The following is a 22,520-nucleotide window of genomic DNA, read 5'->3' as shown; positions in this document are numbered from 1 at the left end:
TGCCATTGAAGTTGGGATGCAGCTCAGACTGTTTAAAGAGTTAATGACCACTATTCTGAAGCCTCTTTTACGGGCAAAAGAAACACAATGGATGAAAATGCAATACAAATTTAATGCAAAACCAGAAAACCAGAAAAGGAAAAAATGTCACCCTAAAGAAAAGGAAAAAAGTGTGTGAATTAATGATACTACTTGGTATCACATATTCTTGGAAAAACATGTTCTATCCAGGGTGCTTGCACTGAAGTTTCACCGTAGCCTGGGGAAATAGTCCATTGTGGCACCGAGCGAGCACAATGCTTACCAACCGGAACTTCCCACTTTTACGGTAGACGTCCGCATACCCGCCAACCTTTGCAAACCTGAGATCGGGACAATGACATCCCTAGGTGTGACAATGTATACAAATCTAGCTGAGGCATGCGACAAAAATGCACTTTGGGGTGCCTAGTACAGTAGGTATCGGTTATAGCGTGGGTGTTTGAAACACGACATTTGATTCTTATTGCCGATATTTCTTACACACGATAAATCACGTGTGACATATCATATGGACGTGTGACGTGTGACATGTAGGTCTACACATGATACAAACGGATCAGACTCGCGGTCGTGCTAGGCGACTGCGGAGCAGCAGATACGAGAGAAGTCGGAAGAAAGAGTCCTACTGGACAGAAAAAGTGATTCTCCAATGCTCAGTTGCACACAACTCTCTTTTTGTGTTGAATATTATTGTATTGAGTATGCACAGAGCACAGATGTTATTACTACAGGCGATACACTTTGCACTAATCTGGCATATTTTGTTACACAAAATCCATTCTTAGGGCAGATATATTCTACTATGCGATAATACTGCTTGTAAGAATAAATATACACCTAAATATGTGTTATGATTATGAAAAATGAGTGTTCATTCTTGTAGGCAGTATAATATAATATTATTCTTGTATACGACCACACTATAACCGATACCCACTGTACCACCCTGCGATATCGGGACGGTCCCAGCTAAATCGGGATGGATGGCAGGTGTGCGTCCAGCTGTCAAGAGAACTCTTGTGGATTGGGGATATTGAACATCAAACGCTTTGTTTGCGAGATGCAGTGCTGGTAGTATAGCCAGTGTTAAGTACAATACTGCTGATCATCGTGCTGTATTGCATCCTGGCTGGATTCGTAGCTGTGGTAGGAATTAGATCCAGGCTGTTATGGTGCAGGTCAAAGTGCTGTAACACTGTATGCATGTAGTTGGCGCATGTCCGCCGAAATGGGAAGTGTGCACCCTTAGGGCGCGTTCAGACTACAGTGAATCCCGTCAAACCGTGAATGCCGATAAACCGCGAAGGACATTCACACTACCGATATCAAACTAACGTTACCGTGAAGTTTTCAGCTCTCACCGCGGCACTGACAAGGGATTTTCCCTTTTTTCCCAGCGCGCATGCAGCCTGAGCACTTTTTTACTGCCGGTAAAAAGTTTACTGCCGCAGCAGCTGCGGCAGTAAAGCTTTTCCACCGGTAACGTGCCAGTAACGTCACGTGATCAAATCACCTTGGCGACTTTCCCATTCCGTCACTTTTTATCGGTAGTCTGAACACGCCCTAATAGATAAATCATAGGGATTTTTAATCAAGTAGCGTGCTCTACTGCTGGAAGAGTGCACAATACCCATATAGGGCAGAGCTTTCCACACCAGACAGACAGACTGAGAGAGAGAGAGAGAGAGAGAGAGAGAGAGAGAGAGAGAGAGAGAGAGAGAGAGAGAGAGAGAGAGAGAGAGAGAGAGAGAGAGAGAGAGAGAGAGAGAGAGAGAGAGAGAGAGAGAGAGAGAGAGAGAGAGAAAGAGAGAAAGAGAGAAAGAGAGCTGTGTTGCGACTCTGAGTTTCACATTAAGTCACGATTATCACTGTTTATCAGGCAACTGATGGCTCCAAAACAGGCAGCCTGAACATAAGAGGGATAGTGCCGAGGTTGCTTCACAGATAGAAAATTGACAAGGGCAGCGGTTAGAGAGGGGACGGGTCAACCGTACTCTATCCCCATGCGTAGGTTTATGATGCGTCTTTCAAAGTGGGATCAGACCAGCCCCACTACCCATGCTCTGAGAGCAATGTCCACAAATTATGCACAATGGGAGGTTTCCAGATGAATGAGTGTCTTAGATTGGATTCACTGTGTAAGTATGCTGTTTCTCATCGGGACTTTCTTGCTTGCCATTGTATGCTGTGGCTGCTTGTAGGTGTCTACAAGCCACGTGTGCGCTGCTATGACGTGAAGGAACTGTCGCAGAAGTTTGAGCGCTGTATGTCTTCAGAGGGTGAGTGTCGATCTCGCTTTGGACTTCTCCAACCGAGTGCGCTCGCAATCAGCACAATGCACCTCGCTCTGAATCTCTTTGCACTGGATTCTATCCTCCACTGTATGCCAAGAGTACATGGCCAATAGTGTACAATTCGATGATCACTCAGCCCACGGCAGTATTTTTACGACACTGATCTTTTGCGGCCATCCGGCTCACTGATGCATCATGCGTAGCCATAGATCAAAAGTGTAGAGAACTTGTAAAAGTAGTTAGTAATACAGTAGTCGAAGTAGAAAGGCGGGCGGTAGATCCACTCGTCCTGAACCTGGTGAACTGCCACTGTAACGTTACTCGTATGTTCATGGCTCTCGCGAAAGGCATACTGCAAGTCAACAAATATTCGGCACATATTTATTTTCGGCTATTTTCGGCCTGGCCAAGAAATGTGTTGCGTTCAGTGTTACAGCGTATACAGTCAGCAGTACAGGCTGAAAATGTAATGCGGCCGAAATGCGTTTTTACCCCTGGGCGGCCGAAATGCGTTTTTACCCCTGGGCGGCCGAACATTTGAATGGGCTGAACATTTGTAGACTTACAGTACATGCTTGTTCATACCTCTGCCACAACATGACTCAATACCCAATAGGGGGTTTCGATTACTTTTTGTTGGCGTCTTAGAGGCCCTGTACCAAAGTGACGCACGCGATCGCGACACTGAAGTTTGCCGAGGGGCAAAAAAAACCTGCAGCGTGCCGTGCCGCAGACAGGAGCTTGTCGGCATGTACTTTCAATTTCTTTGTCCAAGAATTATCGAGTTCCTTTCTCTGTTCCATTGACAGTTAGTGCTGATGATGACGAGTGGTGCTGCAGCTATTGCAGAGAACGAGTGTCCATGTTGACCTTCCGTTTCGCACGCCTCTCCTATGCATACCGTATTTTCCCCGAAAATAAGTCGCACCGTTTTACCCACAACATCAATAGTAAGAAAGGGGGTGCGACTTACAATTGAGCATGACTTACTACTGAAGTGAATCTATCAAAACAATACGGCTCAAACCTGAAAGTGTTGGTGCGACTTATAATTTGGCAATTACGGTACATGTCTGGTTCCAATTTCTGCTTTATAGGAGATTTCCTGTTTTCACCGTGATGATGGGGCCATGCCCGAAAATTTTGGCGAACACATTTTAGTGACGTATGCAGCAAAGAGACCATGTTGAGTGTTTGAGTTGAGGGACCCTGATGCGTAAACAGCTGCAATGGCATCTGCGAGTGCTTAGAAGCGTTTACGGGAGATTTCACGAAAGAAAATACCGTCGGAATGTAGGCTGGTGAAAGCTTGCCATCGCTTTTCTTCCCACCTACGAAGTGGGAAGAGCACAGCCGTAAACTGTTGCTGTGATTCCAGCCCTCTCTACGCACTGCACTCACAACTGTCTTCTCTCTGCATACCGTAAAGTCTTGTATAAAAGCCGCCGCTTCTATGACTTTCTGGGTGAAATTTTGCAGGCTTCTATATGAGACAGGCTTCTATACAAGACAGGTATTTCTATGTATGTCAACACTAAAACCAGGCTTATGTGTGATTTGATGGGCCCAAAATTGCGGCTTCTATTCAAGTGGGGCTTTTATACAAGACGTTACGGTATATTTTTTCCCGGAAATCTGTAACACGTTATCTGACTGTTCTTCTTGGAGCGGTTGGTAAAACCAACAGTGCAAGGACTCTTCGGCATCACCAATGATACTAACTACTCGTACAGTACGAACAAGCTGCTAAGGGGAGCACGGCGGCCTGCTCCGAACAAGCCTTATATAGTTATAGCGAAGTGCTAAATCTAATGAGTGAACAAGGAGAAAACATAAGGAGAAATCTGTCGTTAAAAACTTAAAATAGAAAACGTTATTAGTGTTGAAACGATCTCACCGGATACTCGTTAGCTCGCTCGCCAGAAACTCGGCTCGTTTGTGCGGCCAGCTCGTTTGCACTAACGAACACCGTACACCGTACTCCGTACACATGGCAGTACATGTCGACCGGGGAGTCGTAAAATATTTTACGACTCCCTGGTCGATCGAGAGTCCAGTCCCGCGCAAAGTGAAAATCACTCGCAGTTACAGTGACTGTATGCCTGCACGACACTTGAGTTGTTTCAGTTGTCGTTGCAGCTTTGGTGGACTCTACTGATGTCTTGTTCCGCATCTGCTGACCTGTCGCAGGATATGCTTCGGTCACCTCTCCATTCGAATGAAAGTAAAATAGTTACGCTCAGTCGTTTGGAAGTTTTCTCCCGCGATGCAGTGAAGACCAGGGCTACTTGCAATCTTTGCTAAACGGTCTATTCTTACAAAGACTACTCGACGACGGCGCTGAAAAAACACCTCGACACCAAACAGCAGTCCGAAGTGAAGCAGCAGCAACCCCAAATGCCGGCGGTGATAATTTGAACCAGCTGAAAAAATCGAACTTAGAAAAAAAAATATTCAAAAAATCATATTTCATTATTTGCCACATCAATGAAACTCGTTAGCTCGCTCGATAGCTTGCTCGTTAGTGGAAGTGATCGCTCGTTTGTTATAGATACGCTCGTTTCACACTAAACGTTATACAGAACTCGATTATGCTGTTGGTACTTAGTGAGCATTGAGAAGAGTGAGAATCATTGGTAGATTCAGTACCTTTCATACATGTAAAGTCGTAAACCGGTCAATTTTAGGAAATCGTTATTATTAGCGACTATGCTTTTTGCAGTACCTAACTAAAACTACATGAAGTTGATTTTGAAGACTAGACAAGGACGACTTGCCACTCAGACGCAAATCAGTCCTGCGGCATTAGGGGAAATCCCCATCTCGCGGACGGTGTAACTCATTCGAAAACCCTCTATGATAATATTATAATTATTACAGTTGTACATGTACATGTATATGAAACAACTCCACCGCGAGCTAGCCCATTGCAGTTCAAGATAGGAGTTGCACTCTGTTAGGTATGTACTCTTGAGTATACAGTAAAGTACCGTTCATCCGCTGACCCTTCCTCCTCCCCCCCCCCACGCGATGTTGCTTCCCAGCAGGGGGGGGGGGGATTAGATCATGGCTGTCAAGTGCAGTGCGCAATACAACAATGTGGTAGGTCAGACTTGGTGTGCTGGATTGTGCACATTGTCGTCCTGCACTGGCACGTATTGTGTACAGCAGTGCATGCGTCGGTTTAACACCGTACTTTATTGCATACGCCGAAGTCGCTTCACAGGCAGAAATTCGACCGGGGGCGGAAATTAGATAGGGGGGGGGGCGGGGGGGGGGGGGGGGGGGCGGGGGGGGGGGGGGGGGGGCGGGCGGATTAACGGTACTTTACGCTACATGTACTGATGTCCCTCTCTTTATAACTTCCACTTTGCCTGTACTGTGTATCGATTTATTCCAGTGGTGCAGTTTGAAATTCTCTCCGAAGACTACAGCAAGGTAAGATAAAGCAAGATGTGTCTTTCCTGTTGCCATGGTAACAGTTATGTCTTTCAAAAGAAGGATCCTCGAGCGAATTTCGAGCCCTGCAACCCTGTCTTTCCGGGGCAGTGGCTACCGATTAGGCTACCGGGATCACACACGCACCCATGGCTCCTTGCTACAGGATATCTTGCCTGTTGCCATGGTGTTATGCATGACAACAGGTGGCAAAGTGCTGGCTAGAGCTCGGATCCCCACTAAATTTGAAAATAATCTTGTGTGTCATGAATCATTATGGAGGTAAATTAAAATCAGATCCTTTTAACTCAGATTTGGCATGGTCTCATTGCCGTTGCTATGGCAACACCATGGTAACGTGCCATAGTAACACCATGGCAACGGAGCGGCAGCCAACTTTGTGTGTTTGTGCTAGGTTTGGGTACAGTAGTCAATGGTTGCAATTTGTAGGTTGTTGCGCCTTTACTTAGCAATGCAGTTTTTTTCTCCTTGCTCTACCGTGTCTTTTCGACTTTTGGGAATATTGCCACTGAACGAAGAATGGCATAAAGCCAATGCCTTCGATGGGCTACAATCAAGATCGTACTCACTAGGATCATTTCTATAGTACGTATCCCGTCTTTGTTCTCCAACAAAGACAACCGCATAAGCCACGAGGATGACATGTAGCATCCTCCCTTGAGCGGGAAGCACGCCAACACCTCAGCGTCCTTGGATGCAAGAGTGTTGGTGATTGATGACCGTTCTTCACTGGCCTTCTGGTCGGTGTGGAGGGGGAGGCTGCTTTATGAGTGGCTTTTTTTTATAATCTAAAAAAGAAAGTAAGTTCATTCACATTCAGGTGTTTTTGTGTTCTTGACTTCATTCATCCTTTGCAGATGGTGTTCCTGCAATGTGATCGTTATGTGGAGTTTCATACTAGGGTATGTACATGTATGTTCACACATTCCCCCATACTCTCCCAAAGGACTACAAATAATAATAGATGGATGTAATTGTTCAATTCTAATACTTAGTAAGTGAGATGACAAGACTGGAAGGAAAGGCCTACTACTGATGACACTCCTGTTGTGGACATTGAACTCCGTTGAGAAGTCAAGCGGCCCACAGAATTCCATGTTCCATTTCAGCGTGGTTGATGGTGTAGCTGTCCTTAGGGAGCTGACTGATTCTGAAACGCCTTTCGAACATTGCTCGAAGGTCCGGTTGTACATTCTGCCATGATTCTGGCGAGCGTGTGAATGTGCAGCTGACACTTCTCCAACGCAACAAGGCAGGCTTAGCAGTCGTCACGAAAATCACGTAGAGCGAAAACCCAACTGCGCGGAATTTTACGTATGAGGATCACGTGCAGTTCCTACATTATTTTCATGTGTATTACTACGTAGGGCGAAACCTCCCTAGTATTACGTGCTGCGTGTACAGTCGCAGTGTACTCTCACATACTGTAAGTCAACAAACATTCACTGCATATTTATTCCCGTAGCTATGCAGAAGACGTTACTTCAGTAACGTCTGGCGCTAGCCAGGGTCCACACAGCTTTAATTTGGTATTTGTTTGTGTGTTTGTGTCACGCCTGGCGCTATCCGTATCTGACGGCAAAAAAGCATAGGATGTTATAAATTTTTCAATTCTCCTATTTTTTTTTCAGGCATATCCTGGGATTCGAACCCGCACTATCGCCCTGCATGCATTCCCCCATACACTTCGCATTTATACCCATTCTTCCAAGTTGCTTCACGTTATTATCTTGCGTTTGAAAGCCCTATTTGAATATTGCGGGCAGCTAGACGGTGTCGTATTACCCTCGATCGTACCTGTCCCGTACCAAGAGTCCATAACCCCCCAGAGTGTGCAACTCGTGATCCTTCTCAGCACAAATCAGTGCCGCAACGAAATCCAAACTTCATACGTCATGTAGTGAGTAGCTATGACGAAATGGGAAGTTTGGCCCGGACCTACTTCGCCCGTTTGCCCAATTTGGGGTCTTTCTTTACGAATCCACGGCCACGTAACACGCCTGAAACTGAAAGGCTCAAGTACACAAAGAATTATTTTAGAGTTGTCGAACAGTTTTCTCTTTTGAGTGTCTCTCCGATAAGAGAAGAACAATGGCCACTGTTGAACCTAAAGCAAAGCGCTCCCCATTGTCGCCGGAGTGCAGTGTCTCTGTGGACGATATTCGTCAGTTTTTGCTCGATCTGGGCTCCTCATTTTTTTCTCTCGATTGTCGAGTGTTGGAAATTGTACCAAAATGGGACTGAGGAGCAGGTTGAAGCACATCTACTTCGAAATCGATCGGGTCTTCATGCCGTGTGCCAAGAGCTATTTCCATCAAATCTTGTTAATCTATATCCATGCCTATTCTTGCTATCCCGGAGTCACGAACTCTCCCAATACAAGCTTTTCAGACAACGAGCAGAGAAACTCTCTTCAAATAAAAAAATTCTGTGACTGTGAAATCAAAGCCGTTCTGCTGACACTGCATAGCCCGTGGAGCAAACGTTTTACGTGACACTTCCGTGGCTTGCTTCAACTTGGAACCCCCGCCGGATGTACCAGATATGCACATGGCCCCATCCGCCCATGCTTGCCCGGGGACCGGATGACGCAATGTTTGGATTTCGTTGCGCCAGACCCCAACCTGGAGTTGCACACTCTGGGGGGTTATGGACTCTTGCCCGTACCTATCCCCTACCATACCGTGCCATCAAAGACGGCTGGCCACAATGCATATTCAAATAGGGCTATAAAATGCAAGATCACAATGTAAAACAACTTGGAAGAATTAGTATGTATGCGAAGTGTATCGGGGATGCATGCAGGGCGCGCGATAGTGCGGGTTCGAATCCCAGGTTTTAAAAAAAGGATTTTTTAAAGAATTTATAACATCCCTATGCTTTTTTTGTCTAGGTCATCAAGGCAAAAAAGCATAGCGTAGGGCCCTGAGCTTCCAAGCTCTCTCGTTTTCAGCTATTTTCGGCCTAGTCATGTTTGGCCGAAAAATTTGCTGCAGCTGAAATTTTGTTTTGCAAGGTTCAGTGCGACAGTGTATACAGGCGGCAGCAGTACAGGCCGAACTGGGGTTTAGCCCTGGGAAGCCGAAATTTGAATGGGCCGAAAATTTGTACTTCGAAGTAGACTGGCAGTACCTTGTTTGAAGTTGTAGTTAAAGCATCGTTGACAGGTCAGTAGCCAGTTTGAGCTACTGTATGACACATTATTTTCGGTGTAACTTAATTTCGGTAGAAAAAACCAGGCACCTAAATTTGGATTACACCTATAAAGACTATGCACTCTAAGTTATGTGAAGGAAATGCTGGTCACCTAATTCTACATTACACCTGAAACCCGGGCTGGTCCCTGACACCGACATTTTGTTTTCTTTTGGCCTTATGCTTTATCATTGCATAGCAGAGCATGCTCACGAGTCTGTGAACACGCTGGTCTGACCAGGGCACCCGAGCAAAACCCGACAAAATGAGCGGCAGGTATGCTGAGTTGTCAGCTTTGCCCCTGGTGAATGTTTTGCAACTGTACTTTGCTGCAGCGTATGTTTATGGTGTCCACCCATCCACTCTGGCTATGATAGCAGTTGGAATATCAGGCAACCAATGGTGAGAGTGATGTAACAATAAATAGGCAGGTTTTGTCACGTGTATTTGTAAGCCTTGTGTACTTTACGTGTGTCAGTGCCCGTGGATGTGATCCCCTACTGTGAAAGAAACCTGCCAAGCGTGTATGCATCCATACAAAACCTGGGCGTAAGTGGATCTATAAGTCTGTGCTGCTATGGCTCCAGCCTGGCTATGCCATCATCACTTTCGAACCCTGTATGAAAGCCTGAGGGTAACCATGGTAGCTGAAGTGCAGATAAATCGGAGTGGATGAGCTTTTAGATGGACTTAGTGTTACCTCCGTACAGTGTACTGAGCGTCATTTCCGGAGGGTTTTCCTGATCTATGCTTGTTTGTGACTAAATTTCTTGGTGTCTCGTGTCTTGTTTCTCCATACCCGTGCATGCAGGGAGTGGACTATTCAGCAAATGCAGTCTGCATCTGCTCCAACCACCACCGACACTGAGCAGGAAGACAATGCGGCGAAGCCCCGTCGTTCACCGCGTGCAAAGAAACAGCAGCAGCAACAAGACCAAGGGACACATGATGACTCGCCAAGACTTCACACTCACCACAGCGCTAGCAGTCCGCATCAATACCACGGATCATCTTCGCAAGGGCTGTTGCAATCCAGGCACCAATCCACTGAGCTGCGCCGAGACTCTAGCTCTGATGTCCTGTCGCCACTGCATTCACCGCCTCGCTCTCAGGCTGATGGCGGTGATATCCGCTCCACGGATTTGCAGAAGACATCGTCAGTGTCAACAGCGGGCACCAGTTCACTGAGTCAGCCACAGCTAGGAGAGATGATTGCAACTGGTGAGACAGTAACAGAACTTTCTGACTTCCAAGCGGTGACAGCAGTATCCTCTGTTCATCCCCAGCCGCAAGCCGCCGTACCGCCGTTGCCTGTGAGTACAGCTGGGAGCTCCTCCGCCGTCACACATACAACGGATGGAGTTGGTGTAGGCAGAACTCAGTTGCTGCCTACAATACCATCGCCACGGCCATCAGCTTCCTTTAGATCGCCTGGTTCAGATATACTCACAAACTCACGGCAGCAGCAGCAACAGCAGCGCAATCGGCAGTCTGGCTCTCAGCCGATGCATGATCACGCCATATCGCCACTGGCTCTTAGCTCCTTGGATATGCCACTTCGCACGACAGCAGCAGCGGTGGACAGACAGCATGTTGCCAGCCAGTCGACGCATGTCCCCGTCACTGAATCCCCGCTGCACACGTCCACTCATGCGCACAGTTTCAACGTGGCATCGTCGACTGGCCACCGAGCTGGACCCGTTGCATCCAGCGCACCGGCCTTGACGCTCGGCTCCGCATCGTCAGTGACCATGGCAACTGAGCAGTCTGCTGTTCTGGCCGGACACGGTGCCGGTCGTTTAGCGCCCTCGTTCTCTCTCTCGCCCATCACCGCCAGTACAGGCCGAGAAGCGGTGGCGGTGTCCACAGCTTCTAGTACAGGCTCACCCAGTGTACACAGTGGTGGTGATGGTGGTATGGTTGTGTCAGCGGCGGTGGTGCCTACGAGTAGTGGAAGCTCGGCACCATCTCAACCGTCCCCTAACCAGCACTCCAGCAATGTCGGCACTGCCTCTCAGTCGATCGCTAGCGCTTCAACTGCATCATTGTCCACCACCTCCACGTCATCAGCGGTGATCCCCTCCACTTCGGTTTCATCTAGAGGTGGTGCGGCAACCAGCTCAGCCAGATCGGGAGACGGTCATGTCGGTACGAGCGCGGGTTCTGTTTTGGTCGACAGTGCAGTGTTTAGCCAAGCGTCGTCGCTCGGCGCTAGTAGTGCGGCGGCGTTTGCCAATCGCAGCGCACCGTCAACCTCCTCCAGCCGTGTGCACGGCCACTCCAGTAGCGGCGGCGTTTTAGGCACTGCCGCTGCGTTGTCGTCGTCACACACCGACCTAAGCTCAATGGTGGTCGGTGTGTCACCATTGCTCCACTACCACTCACCATCAGCGCAGGTCGACAGCACTCCGTCGCGACACGTCACGTTTGCGTCCTCGTCCGCGTCCTCGAGCCTCATCACACCGCTGCTGCAGTCGCAAGGAACGTTATCAACCGGCTCGCCATCTCATCATCATCATCATCATCAGCAGCAGCAGTCGCTGGTCATGACGCCTAGCTCGGACCGTCTGTCCATTAGCAGTCTCAGTTCTTCTCGTAGTGACGTCGCCACCGATGGTAGTGGCCAGTTATCGGATACAGGACGACGCACACAGCCTTCGGTAAGATCATGAGTATCATGCCACGCACTACAGTGAAACAGCTGTCTAAGACGACCGCTCAAGGGACCTTCAACATGTGGTCTTTGTAACCAGGTGGTCTCCTTATCCAGGGTCATTTGACTGGAAATAGCATGCCTTGGTCCTGGTTTCAGTGGTCTTCTAGGACAGGTGGTCGCCAGTCACGGACGGTCTCACATTCATATATGATTGTGCTGTGCAAACCTCTAACTAAGGACCACCTGCCACTAAAGACCGCTTTTTCTGGCCCCAAGGGGTGGTCGGTAGTCACAGGCTTTACTGTACATGTGTACTGCATCATTGTTTTCTATCACCAACACGTGTACTATTACCCAGTGGAATGTCATAATAGAATGATTTTTTCCACTTCGGAGACGATCGGCAGATGTGGTGCTGCAGCATGTGTGCCAGCTGATGTGTGTGTGGGTGTGTGGGGGTGCATGTGTGTGCATGTTCATATGCCGGTTTGCGTTGCAGGATATGACGGTTCTATTGCTCGGCGAGCAAGAAAGCTACAAGAGCATGGGAGACCGTAAGTGTAATCTTGGAGTGTGACATTGGGGTTCGGGTTGTTCCCCTCATTCTCACCCTTACATAATATAGCTTAGGTTGTATTTGCGTAGGGCTCCCTAGAAACTTTGAGGATCTCATGTACTGTAAGAGTTGAAAGTGTGACGAGCCTAAAAGTTTAACGATTTGCAAACACTTCCACTTAGCTGGCACAAAAAAAACCGACCCTGCCATCACACACCTGTCTTCTATTTCTAATACAGAGGGGAGCAGGAATAACAGACGTGTAACGTTTCTGGAGTTAATGATGGATTCCTTCTCGTTAAAACGCTGGACGTTGTGCTCCGTTAGAGATTCAACTCTTACTGTACATGTACACCAGTATCACTTTTTGCAGAAATGCTCAGTCAGGCTTTCCAAGAAAATATTTAATTTTGAGCCTCTCCTAGCTCTTCGGTCCTACCTGACAAGGACTCTGGAAGACACCTGAAGATTGCCGTGCTTTTCCCGAGCGCGCTTTAAACATGCATACAAAATGTCCATGGTTCGAAATCGAACCATGGACGCCAAAGGGTTAAAAGGTGGCTCGTGCAACGATTGCTCTGAAAATTTGGTGGGCGTTTGCTCTTAGCTATTATTAGGTAGTGTATGCAAATGGCGAAATAAATAAAAAACCGGGGTCTCAATGCTAACTTTTGAGATATAGGCGATGACAGACAATTTTCACTAAATTGTCAAATTTGTACAGGATTTGTGATGTATAGCGGATGGGTACCGGTATTTCATCAAGAATCTGATTTACTATCTTCCTCGTTTTTTGGTTATTGAATGTACTAAACTTGTACATGCCAATGAGAAAATTTAAAAAAAACCCATTTGCTTCAATGCTCAATTTTGCCAGTGCAGAATGCCTTTTTGATAAGTTTGCTTTGTTGCATGTACATGTACATATACATCTACCCTTCTCTACTAGCCCACCCCAACCCTGCAATACACATAGACACACACACACACATACACACACACACACACACACACACGCACACACGCACACACACACACACACACCTTGACCTTGAAATATAGCTGCCGTTAAACGGCTAAGCTGCCCTCATGAGGAGGGGAACAAAGGGGTAGCATCACAGCTTCGCGGCAGAACATCCGAACTCATACCGTTGCAGATCCTGCTGTCTGCAATATCTCTCGTCGCACTCACAGCAGAACTTGAACTTGAGACGCCCCCTCGCTGTTGGTCGCTTGCCACGCTCGCAATTGTGTCGTTTTTACACCCACCCACACGCGCACACACGCCCGCAGACAATGGCTCCAATGAAGATTAGGTTACTACTTCTTTGCAAAATGCTGCATGACAGAATCAATAATCCGGCGGTTGCTGGTGACCCGTGAGCTGCCGGTCGCCTTGTCGATAAACAATAGCCGTATGCCTATTTGGGGGTTTCTTTGGTAGGCCTGGACGAGGTGATCGTACGTGAGGCCAGAGCCTGCAGTGACACAAAGCCTTGCTGACTCGCTTCGCATCAGCTTCAGAGAAGGCGCTGCTGACGTGGACCTTTGACTCTATGAGCTTCCTCCCCTCCGTTGCAGTGGACATCTTGAGTCCGTACTTCTTTCCGATCCAGGTCACCATTTTGCTATGGTCCTTGGACTCAATCTGTCCACCGCTCGGGAGGAGAAGAAAGGCGTCGCTGCTGGCGGCCATCAGTCTCCGATACTGATGACTGTAGTGCATCATGGCACGCAACTGGATCCCGTCTGCGCACACAAACGCAAGGTGGGTAGCCCCGGTCTTGTGATTTCTCACCCACACCACCAGTTTGCCGTCGTCACCCATTTTTTCACTCCTTTCTCGTATTCATCATGGGTCATGTTGATGACTGCACTCGGCCTCTGCCCATTGGCCAACGCCAATGCCACCGCGAGGTAGTGGACAAGGTGTCGGTGTGCGTCTGGTGTCGGAGGTTCAGACATCAGGCGCTCGATGTCCTCCGTTACCTCGGGGTTCTTGAGAAAGGCTGAGATGGAGGAGACGTCAGCGTCCTTGTCTGCCTCGTCCTCCATGCGCAGCAAACTCTGGGTTTTCTTCAGCTTCAGGTAGACGAGACGGACAGCTTGAATGTCTTTTTTTGATTTTTTTATGTTTTTTAGCTAGGGTTCGTCGTCAGCCGTGGTACTTTTAGGGAAACTGTGGGCGGCCAACAGGGCATCGCACGCCGTCGTTAGCCCTGATGGCCCCTGTGGGCGGCCAACAGGGCATCGCACGCCGTCGTTAGCCCTGATGGCCCCTGTGGGCGGCCAACAGGGCATCGCACGCCGTCGTTAGCCCTGATGGCCCCTGTGGGCGGCCAACAGGGCATCGCACGCCGTCGTTAGCCCTGATGGCCCGACCCCGCACGCTCTGACCTCCTCCAAATTTTGCGAGCAAGCCTTCGTGTTCATATTGGCCACAGACACACAATCCTTGTCCACGTACATTGCTATCTTCCGGATTGTGGTCAGGTACATCGCGGCGTCTTTGTGGGTTGGCTGTGAGCCGTGTTTGTCCAGCAAAGTGGTGGCCTTTTTGAAGTTGGACATAGGGCTTGCTGTGAGCTGTCCCTGATCCGCACCACTGGGAAATAGGAGGCACGGAAGACAGAAACCCCCGTCGCATTTGGGTGAATAGACCAGCCACGTGTTGTCCTCTAGCCACTGGTGACGAAAACGACGGTTTCTGCCATCATTTCCTGTGTGGACAGGAAAGTCGTGTTTCGGTCCTGACACAAAGTGGTGGTCGACCAAGCGACGCTTCTCATCAGAGGACACGGCAAACAGGTCCACTTTTGTGATGCAAGGTTGTAGCCTTCTCCAATGTCGTTTGGAGTGCCGCCTGAAGCGACTACATCAACCTCGTCGGGTTTATCCACCGCGGTAGACCCGGCAGCCTGGGCTACTTCTCCTGCGACCTCTTCAACTACTACCACTTCGTCTGACTCTTCACCTCTTGAAGAACCCTCATCGCCACTCGAGGAACTATTATCAGATTTTTTCGCTGCAGCAACAGCTCCCGCAGCAACAGTTGCAGACTGACGACCGAACGCTTCACTTAGAGTTAGCTGCGGCAGCGTGGAAGCTTTGCGCTTCAATGACGGCGGTCGATTTGACATTATGAAAAGAGCAGCTCAGTCATAGTCAGATACCCATACTTCAGGAAAGAAATCAAAGAATCCAGACCTGAAAGCAAGAAATCGAAACCGGGAAAGAATCCGACTGTCGCAAGGTAATGACTATGTTTGCTGTGCACAGTTAGTGTTAGTGTGCGCGCTGCACGTGTACGTAGAAGGCCGTTTGCATGCCGCGGTCACACCGAGCTCGATTCAGCCGTTCAGCCGAAACAAGCGCTTGTTTACGTCACTATTACCATGGAAATGGCTGAAAAATGTCCTACATGTATAATACAAGCGACTTTCAGCCGTGGCATGACTCTCAGCCGGTTTTTTCCGGCTTGTTTCAGCCACAGCTTGTACAAGCGGCTGAAAGCCGAAACAAAAAATAATTAATTATTTGAGTGCGCTTGGACGGCGCTCCGCGATCCGGAGCACACCATATGTAGCTAGTTGACATGATGATTGATGTTCTTTCTTGTGTCCGTGGAACCGTGCTATCCCTGTGCCTTTGGTTTTGACCATGAGTCTGTCTACCCCAACTACACTGTATTCAGTTTGATTTGGATTTTGTCCGACGACCATGGATTTCTGCCGCTGTGCCTCTAGACTGCTGCGTAGATTGTTGGAGCTGTGGTTTGAGGCCAAGACAAGGCACCACACTCACGACCGAATTCATGAAGAAAGCCGGGTACGAAGAAGAGAGTGGATTGCAACCGAGTTCAATAACGGCAACCGGCGGGGCAGAAAGCTCGACATCAGGAAACACCACCTGAACCATCGCGTCCATGCACACCGAACAAATAAAAAGAGCACGACTTCGCAATTCAGAATCCGGGCTTCCTTTGCTGCTTCATCAAAACTGAACACTAGAACAAGTACAGTTTTAGATCGCGAATGTTCTGCTCTCCAGTTTCTTGCAAACATTGGTGTGTTTCGAGATATTCAAAATTTGGCGGGTAAGAAAAACAAGCCATTCAAGCTTTGCACTCAAGGTCTGGTGTGACCGCGTCACAGGGATCACGCAAAGCCAGCTGAGCGCCAGCGATAACAAGCCCAAAGTGGCTTGTTTTGGTGTGACCGGGGCCTAAGTGTACGTGTCACATCCGAGGTGCAGTATTTTTTTTTTCAAAACCCAGATTGAAAATTTTTGGGGGTGCACGTGCCCCCCCCCCCCCCCCCCCCCCGGGCCGTGCCCCTCGCCGAGCACGCGCCTGAGGATTGGTACAGACAAGATAGGCTGTACGAAGCTTCTCCTGGTCTTGCAGCCCTCAGCAGTGGCAGCGTATAGGCCTCCGCGGAATATGCTCGTATTTTTACCGATAATTCTTTTGAGCATTGCTCAAAATTTCGACCGATTATTCCCGTAATTCCACCAATAATTCTCAAAATAATTCTTTTTTTCTTCCCTTGTTTTCAGATACCGTACCGCGTATGGGTTTTTTGCCACTTGTACCGGCAAAAAAATCACGGTTCGCGTGAAACTCGGCTGGAAGGTTTTTTTTCTTTCTTTTTTGAAATACCGGGCGATCAACTTCAGGATCATGAGCTTTTTGGTACAAATCAGGGTGTTATAAATGGAAAAAAATTGAAAAAAGGGGGGCATTGCTCAAATTTTACCGATTATTCCACAAAAATTGCCAATAATTCCCGTTTTAAAAATCACACCGATAATTCCCGTTTTAAAAATCACACCGATAATTCCCGAAATTATGCCGGCACATTCCGCGGAGGCCTAGCAGCGTATCGTCAAAGCCCACCGCCTTTGAGTCCATGGCAATGCAGCAGGATTCCATAGCATTGCTGAGGACACGAGCGTCAAAAGCAAAGCAATTGTGAGCAAATAAAATACACGATGTGGGAAGCCAGTCCATAAGGGCTTGAAGCACCACTTCCAACGGGGAAGATGCAACCAGCTTCCCAAACTGCAGGAGTGCCCGCGATCCATTCATGATACCAACCGTGAAGCCAGTGAGCACACTTGTTCCAGTCGATATCGGAACAGAAGGCAAAGCACACCTTGAAAATTCCACTGGCGGTGAGGAGCCAAACTGCAGTGCAGCAACTTGAAATGGCTCGCTGTCACGCTGCAAGCGTTTCCGACAGATGTAGGCATGTGCAACCGTTGATCAAATTGATCATTCTGATGAAATCGGGTATGTCAACATTCTGTGCATCTTCAAATGCACGTTGGATGCTCTTGGTAACATCTCCGTCGATGTTCATGTACATGAATGGAAAAAACGGCTAGGATCTCTGATCTGTAGCCTTGCACACTGTATCGTGTCTTCTGCTTCTGTGAGGCAAGTCTTTTGCCACCAAGGCGACTCACGCCACAAGGAGGGGTGGCAGGAAGGAGGCATCCAATAGCGAAGGCAAGGCGATCCAACTGCAACTCAAAGCTTTGCATGTACTTGAACAGTAATAAATTCTATTCTATGTTCGTCCATGGTATTGTGACACCTGCAAAAAAGTGCAAATCAATCGTCTTGCACATCGTGAGAACTCTATGCATGCCACGGGAAGATTTCTTCACCAGAGCCTCCACAGATGTTAACCTACATCTTTATCCTTTACTTGTTTACAGCTCACGCCAGCGTCCTGTTCTTCTTTCAATTTCTGCGCAATCCACTTGAACCTTTCAACATCCTTCTTCATCTTTTATCAAAACGGGTTTTCACTTCAAAATACAGGGACAGCAATAATTCTTCCAGTTCTGGAGTCCACTTCATGGTACTAGCAGAAGAGAGCCAGTCTACACGTAACAACAATACCAAACAGCACCCTAACAACAACAGTATCGGCACACAGCACTTTGACGAAAGCCTTCACCATACAGGTTCTGCAAAAGAGGATATGCAGAAGCGGAGGTTCCGCTCCCAGTTTTTGCCGTTGAGAAATTCAAACTTTCCACCGAAGCAGAACTTATGCCTCCACTGTTGCCTCAGGAACAGCGGAGGCGTAAGTTCCGCTTTGGCGGTGCCGCCAAAAAGATGTGTTTGACTGCGGCTTAAAGCACTCATTACTGAGTCATTAGCCAACCATCACGATTGGGCTGTGCAACCGATCTAATCTGTATGTACCTGTGTCTACGTGTGTGGGTGTGGGTGTGCATGAATGTTGGTGGGTGTGTGTGTGTGTGGGTGTGTGTGTGTGTACGTGTGCGTACACCGTTTGTCTGGACAGGCCTAATGGCAGAGGTACTGAAGCACCATCCCGGAGCACCGTCCACGTCATCCGAAACGGACGAGTATTGATCACCCAGATCTGGCATCCACCTGAGCCCCCGCCGGGGCGCATAGCTGTGCCAGCTTGATCATGATCCTCTCGTATGGTTAGTTCAGGGTTCACTGCATGTTCTGTCGTCAACTCCATCCACACATACAGCCAGTACTGATACACTTGCTGTGATTACAGTTACAAGTGTAGAGTCTGAGCCGGAAAAAAGAGTTGCTTCTTCGCTCCACTTCTATTTTTAAATCTGACGACAGTCTCAGTGGCATGGAAGCACCAACTTGGTTCCTGCCTGCTTTCTTTTCCACGGCTGCTGGATCAGCTGAATTCATAGTCTCCAATTTGATCAATCTTAGGCCTCAGCATCAGCACACACACACACACACACACACACACACATGCACATTAGTCTGTTGAAATGATATCGTTGTTACCTGGGAAGATGCCCAAGTGCTGTGAATGGTATCCCGTGACAGTGGGACCGGGCTACCATTGATCATTCCCCTGCATAGAAACTGTGAATTCAAGTCCTGACGAGACATCGAAAATTTATTTCAAACTTACTCATAATTATTTTTCGAGCTAGCCTTGTCGTACCGTACTCTCACCATTTCACTATGTCATATTTTCGAAGCATCTCCTTTCCCCTTGAAATACTCCCTGTAGATATTTTAGTGGCTTCCTCCGTAGGCTTATCTGTTGGCTGATTATCGTTTTCCAATCACTGGTGCTTGCAAACTGGTGCAATGGTATCCTCAGTGTACATGCTGCGCAATGTATTTCGCAAGTGCATGTAGTACCTACATATCTTGACTTCAGACATGTAGGACCAAGATGTATTCTTGGTAGGACTTGACTGTTGTACTAAGCTACTGGCCTGTTATGTGCTCTTCAGTGGCGTCAGAAGCAGGGAGTAGTAAAATACTTTGAGGTACTAGTATTTTACTACACCCTGGTCGGAAGGTATTTTAGGGTCAGTCAACCATCTGAAGTACATTATTGTACAATTGACTCGTTGGTACTTTACTCGTGGGGGGGGGGGGGGGAGGGGGTGCTTGGTAGCTCCGCTGGAAAAAAATTCGAAATTTAGAGCCCAGATCAGTGCATGTTATTGATTCACATGATATCCGAGGCTAAGATTGGTACATGTACAGTCGATACCATAGTGACCGTAGTGTGCCCAATGCCCCTCCGATACCCTGGTGCATGCTGTCAATCTTTTCTACACCCATATTTTTTGCGGTGCGGTGAGCCCGTAAGTGCATGGGGTCATATTTCTTCCAGTCCACACTACAATAAAGGGAGTTGTGTAACTCCCTGGTCCACACATATGTACATATAGGCTGGAGATCTGACCCGGGTCCACACATATAGGCTGGGGATCTGACCCTGGTCCACACATATAGGCTGGGGATCTGATCCGGCGGTTGCCAGCCGTTGCACGTGCGGTTCAATAGCCGGGTCATTTTTCAAGATTTCTTCGATCTGCATCTTTGTCACAGTCCCCTCTCCCAACGAGAGACCCACTTGACCAGTGTCTGACAGTGAGCAAGTACACTACACGTGTGCCCGTATGCATGTGTGTGTGTGTGGGGGGGGGGTCCTGATTGAACAAATGGTGTGATCACGATTACAGTCCGAAAAGCCTGCAACCAACAAGCCTTGTGTGGACATGCATGTACATGTACAGTCTGTATCAGCTATAGGATAATAGCGTACCCTTTCGTTTTCAATGGTTTTTATCACTCGAGGCATCACTCAGTGACAAGCGATATTGCATCCACATCGGATCATGTGTGTAGACGTGTGCATGCAAATGACATTGCACTGCACAATGTAGTATTGTAGACGTGTGCATGCAAATGACATTGTACTGCACAATGCACAATACGTTTTGTGGAAATGTCATGTCTTTCAGTGCAGACAGTACGCACACCCATGGCTCACAATCCACCCGCTTGCTGTGTATATCGCTACATATACAATGCCACTATTATTATTATAGTGTGCAATGCATGTTCCGATCCTGGGATCAGCCTAGGGTTTCCACCTGCCGTTACCCGTAGCTGGCTCTTGGACGTCCTTCAAGTTTAATCCATCTAGGGATATGTTACCACATCGATCACAAATTCATGAATTTCGATCCATGATGGATAACTCACAAGGCCGTGGAAGAAAACAATTCCGCAAAACGCTGCTGATGCTTACAAACTACAACACAATGGCAACTCACACTTGTAGTCTGTCTAAAGAAAAACACTTCCTGGGAAGAAAGCAACGTTGCAACCGCCCTCAACAATGATTATTATTTACTCGATTTTGTGATTATAAAAATATGCCATGGATCATGGAATGATGATGTAAATTTTTTACACCTCCTCTACAGGCGTTTCCATGGGGAAAATGGCGCCGTGACGCTGATTTCAAGATCAAAAAATAATCAGCTGACTATTGTTCATGCATGATGTTTGCACGTGTACGTGTGTAGATCTTTCAGCACGAAAAATCGAATTATATTTTACTTTTAGTGCTTATGGAAAAGAAGAAACGGCTTGATAGCTGTGTGTGAAAATAATGTTGATGGCGATGAAGAGCTACGTGTTAACTTACAGCTGAAGGTCAAGCAGAACCATGGTGTGAAGTGTTTCTGACAAAATCCCAGTGTAGTTGTGAACTGCTGCAAAAATGCAGGTTGTAGACGTCAACGATGTCAAGATTTACAATCTTAGCTCAGGTAAAACACTGCCAGACTGGATTTCGGAGAGGAAGCGACGTTCCATGGTGAAAAATGATGCTGGCTTGCAGAAGCGTATCCAACTCCTTCAGGAGTTTGAGATGCCTACAGCGTCAACGAAAGTACGCCTCTCTCCTGATGGCCAATACATCCTGACAGCAGGTATGGCTGTAGTAATAAACAATACACTGTAACACTTTTGGATACTATGTATGGGCAGTTTGCGACGCTACATGATTGCCATTGAAGTTGGGATGCAGCTCAGACTGTTTAAAGAATTAATGATCACTATTCTGAAGCCTCTTTTACGGGCAAAAGAAACACAATGGATGAAAATGCAATACAAATTCAATGCAAAACCAGAAAACCAGAAAAGGAAAAATGTAACCCAAAGGAAAAGGAAAAAAGTGTGTGAATTAATGATACTACTTGGTATCACATATTCTTGGAAAAACATGTTCTATCCAGGGTGCTTGCACTGAAGTTTCACCGTAGCCTGGGGAAATAGTCCATTGTGGCACCGAGCGAGCACAATGCTTACCAACCGGAACTTCCCACTTTTACGGTAGACGTCCGCATACCCGCCAACCTTTGCAAACCTGAGATCGGGACAATGACATCCCTAGGTGTGACAATGTATACAAATCTAGCTGAGGTATGCGACAAAAATGCACTTTGGGGTGCCTAGTACAGTAGGTATCGGTTATAGCGTGGGTGTTTGAAACACGACATTTGAGTCTTATTGCCTATATTTCTTACACACGATAAATCACGTGTGACATATCATATGGACGTGTGACGTGTGACATGTAGGTCTACACATGATACACACGGATCAGACTCGCGGTCATGCTAGGCGACTGCGGAGCAGCAGATACGAGAGAAGTCGGAAGAAAGAGTCCTACTGGACAGAAAAAGTGATTCTCCAATGCTCAGTTGCACACAACTCTCTTTTTGTGTTGAATATTATTGTATTGAGTATGCACAGAGCACAGATGTTATTACTACAGGCGATACACTTTGCACTAATCTGGCATATTTTGCTACACAAAATCCATTCTTAGGGCAGATATATTCTACTATGCGATAATACTGCTTGTAAGAATAAATATACACCTAAAATATGTAATTTCAAATTTGGACTTCACGGAGAATTTTCAAAGTGTTAGGAAATTTGAGGCCACATGCCACGTAATGCTCTTTTCTCTCCGAA

General features: G+C 47.5%; 2 protein-coding genes and 1 non-coding gene across 6 annotated transcripts in view; all 3 read left to right on the top strand.

Moving 5' to 3' along the window:
- Nucleotides 1-2,243: 2,243 nt before the first annotated feature.
- Nucleotides 2,244-19,460, top strand: LOC135821026 (mucin-2-like). 4 transcript variants are annotated; one of them, XM_065334079.1, is made up of 7 exons: nt 2,299-2,321; nt 5,737-5,774; nt 6,653-6,697; nt 9,326-9,392; nt 9,802-11,650; nt 12,146-12,200; nt 18,526-19,460. In XM_065334079.1, the coding sequence occupies exons 4-7, from the start codon at nt 9,361-9,363 to the stop codon at nt 18,594-18,596; spliced, it is 2,007 nt and encodes a 668-aa protein (XP_065190151.1). In that variant the 5' UTR covers nt 2,299-2,321; nt 5,737-5,774; nt 6,653-6,697; nt 9,326-9,360; the 3' UTR covers nt 18,597-19,460. The 4 variants fall into 4 exon arrangements, with proteins under 4 accessions (XP_065190152.1, XP_065190151.1, XP_065190150.1 ...); XM_065334080.1 differs by lacking the exon at nt 9,326-9,392 and having other exon boundaries at nt 2,244-2,321; XM_065334078.1 differs by lacking the exons at nt 2,299-2,321; nt 5,737-5,774; nt 6,653-6,697 and having other exon boundaries at nt 6,717-9,392.
- On the top strand, nt 6,351-6,570 carry LOC135821949 (small nucleolar RNA U3). The gene has a single exon (XR_010554439.1). It is a non-coding gene; the product is annotated as a small nucleolar RNA U3 (small nucleolar RNA).
- A 1,614-nt stretch (nt 19,461-21,074) lies between the features above and the next one.
- LOC135821025 (nucleolar protein 10-like) overlaps nt 21,075-22,520 on the top strand; it is a 35,971-nt gene continuing 34,525 nt past the window's right edge. The window contains exon 1 of the mRNA XM_065334077.1: nt 21,075-21,469. Coding sequence (XP_065190149.1) covers nt 21,259-21,469 — 211 coding nt within the window. The 5' untranslated portion in view covers nt 21,075-21,258. The remainder of the gene's footprint in view (nt 21,470-22,520) is intronic.

The sequence above is a fragment of the Sycon ciliatum genome, chromosome 7 (assembly GCF_964019385.1).
Source record: "Sycon ciliatum chromosome 7, ocSycCili1.1, whole genome shotgun sequence".
Lineage (NCBI taxonomy): Eukaryota > Metazoa > Porifera > Calcarea > Leucosolenida > Sycettidae > Sycon > Sycon ciliatum.
The sequence above is the reverse complement of the archived record's forward strand: the minus strand, read 5'-3'. Positions and strand labels throughout refer to the sequence as shown.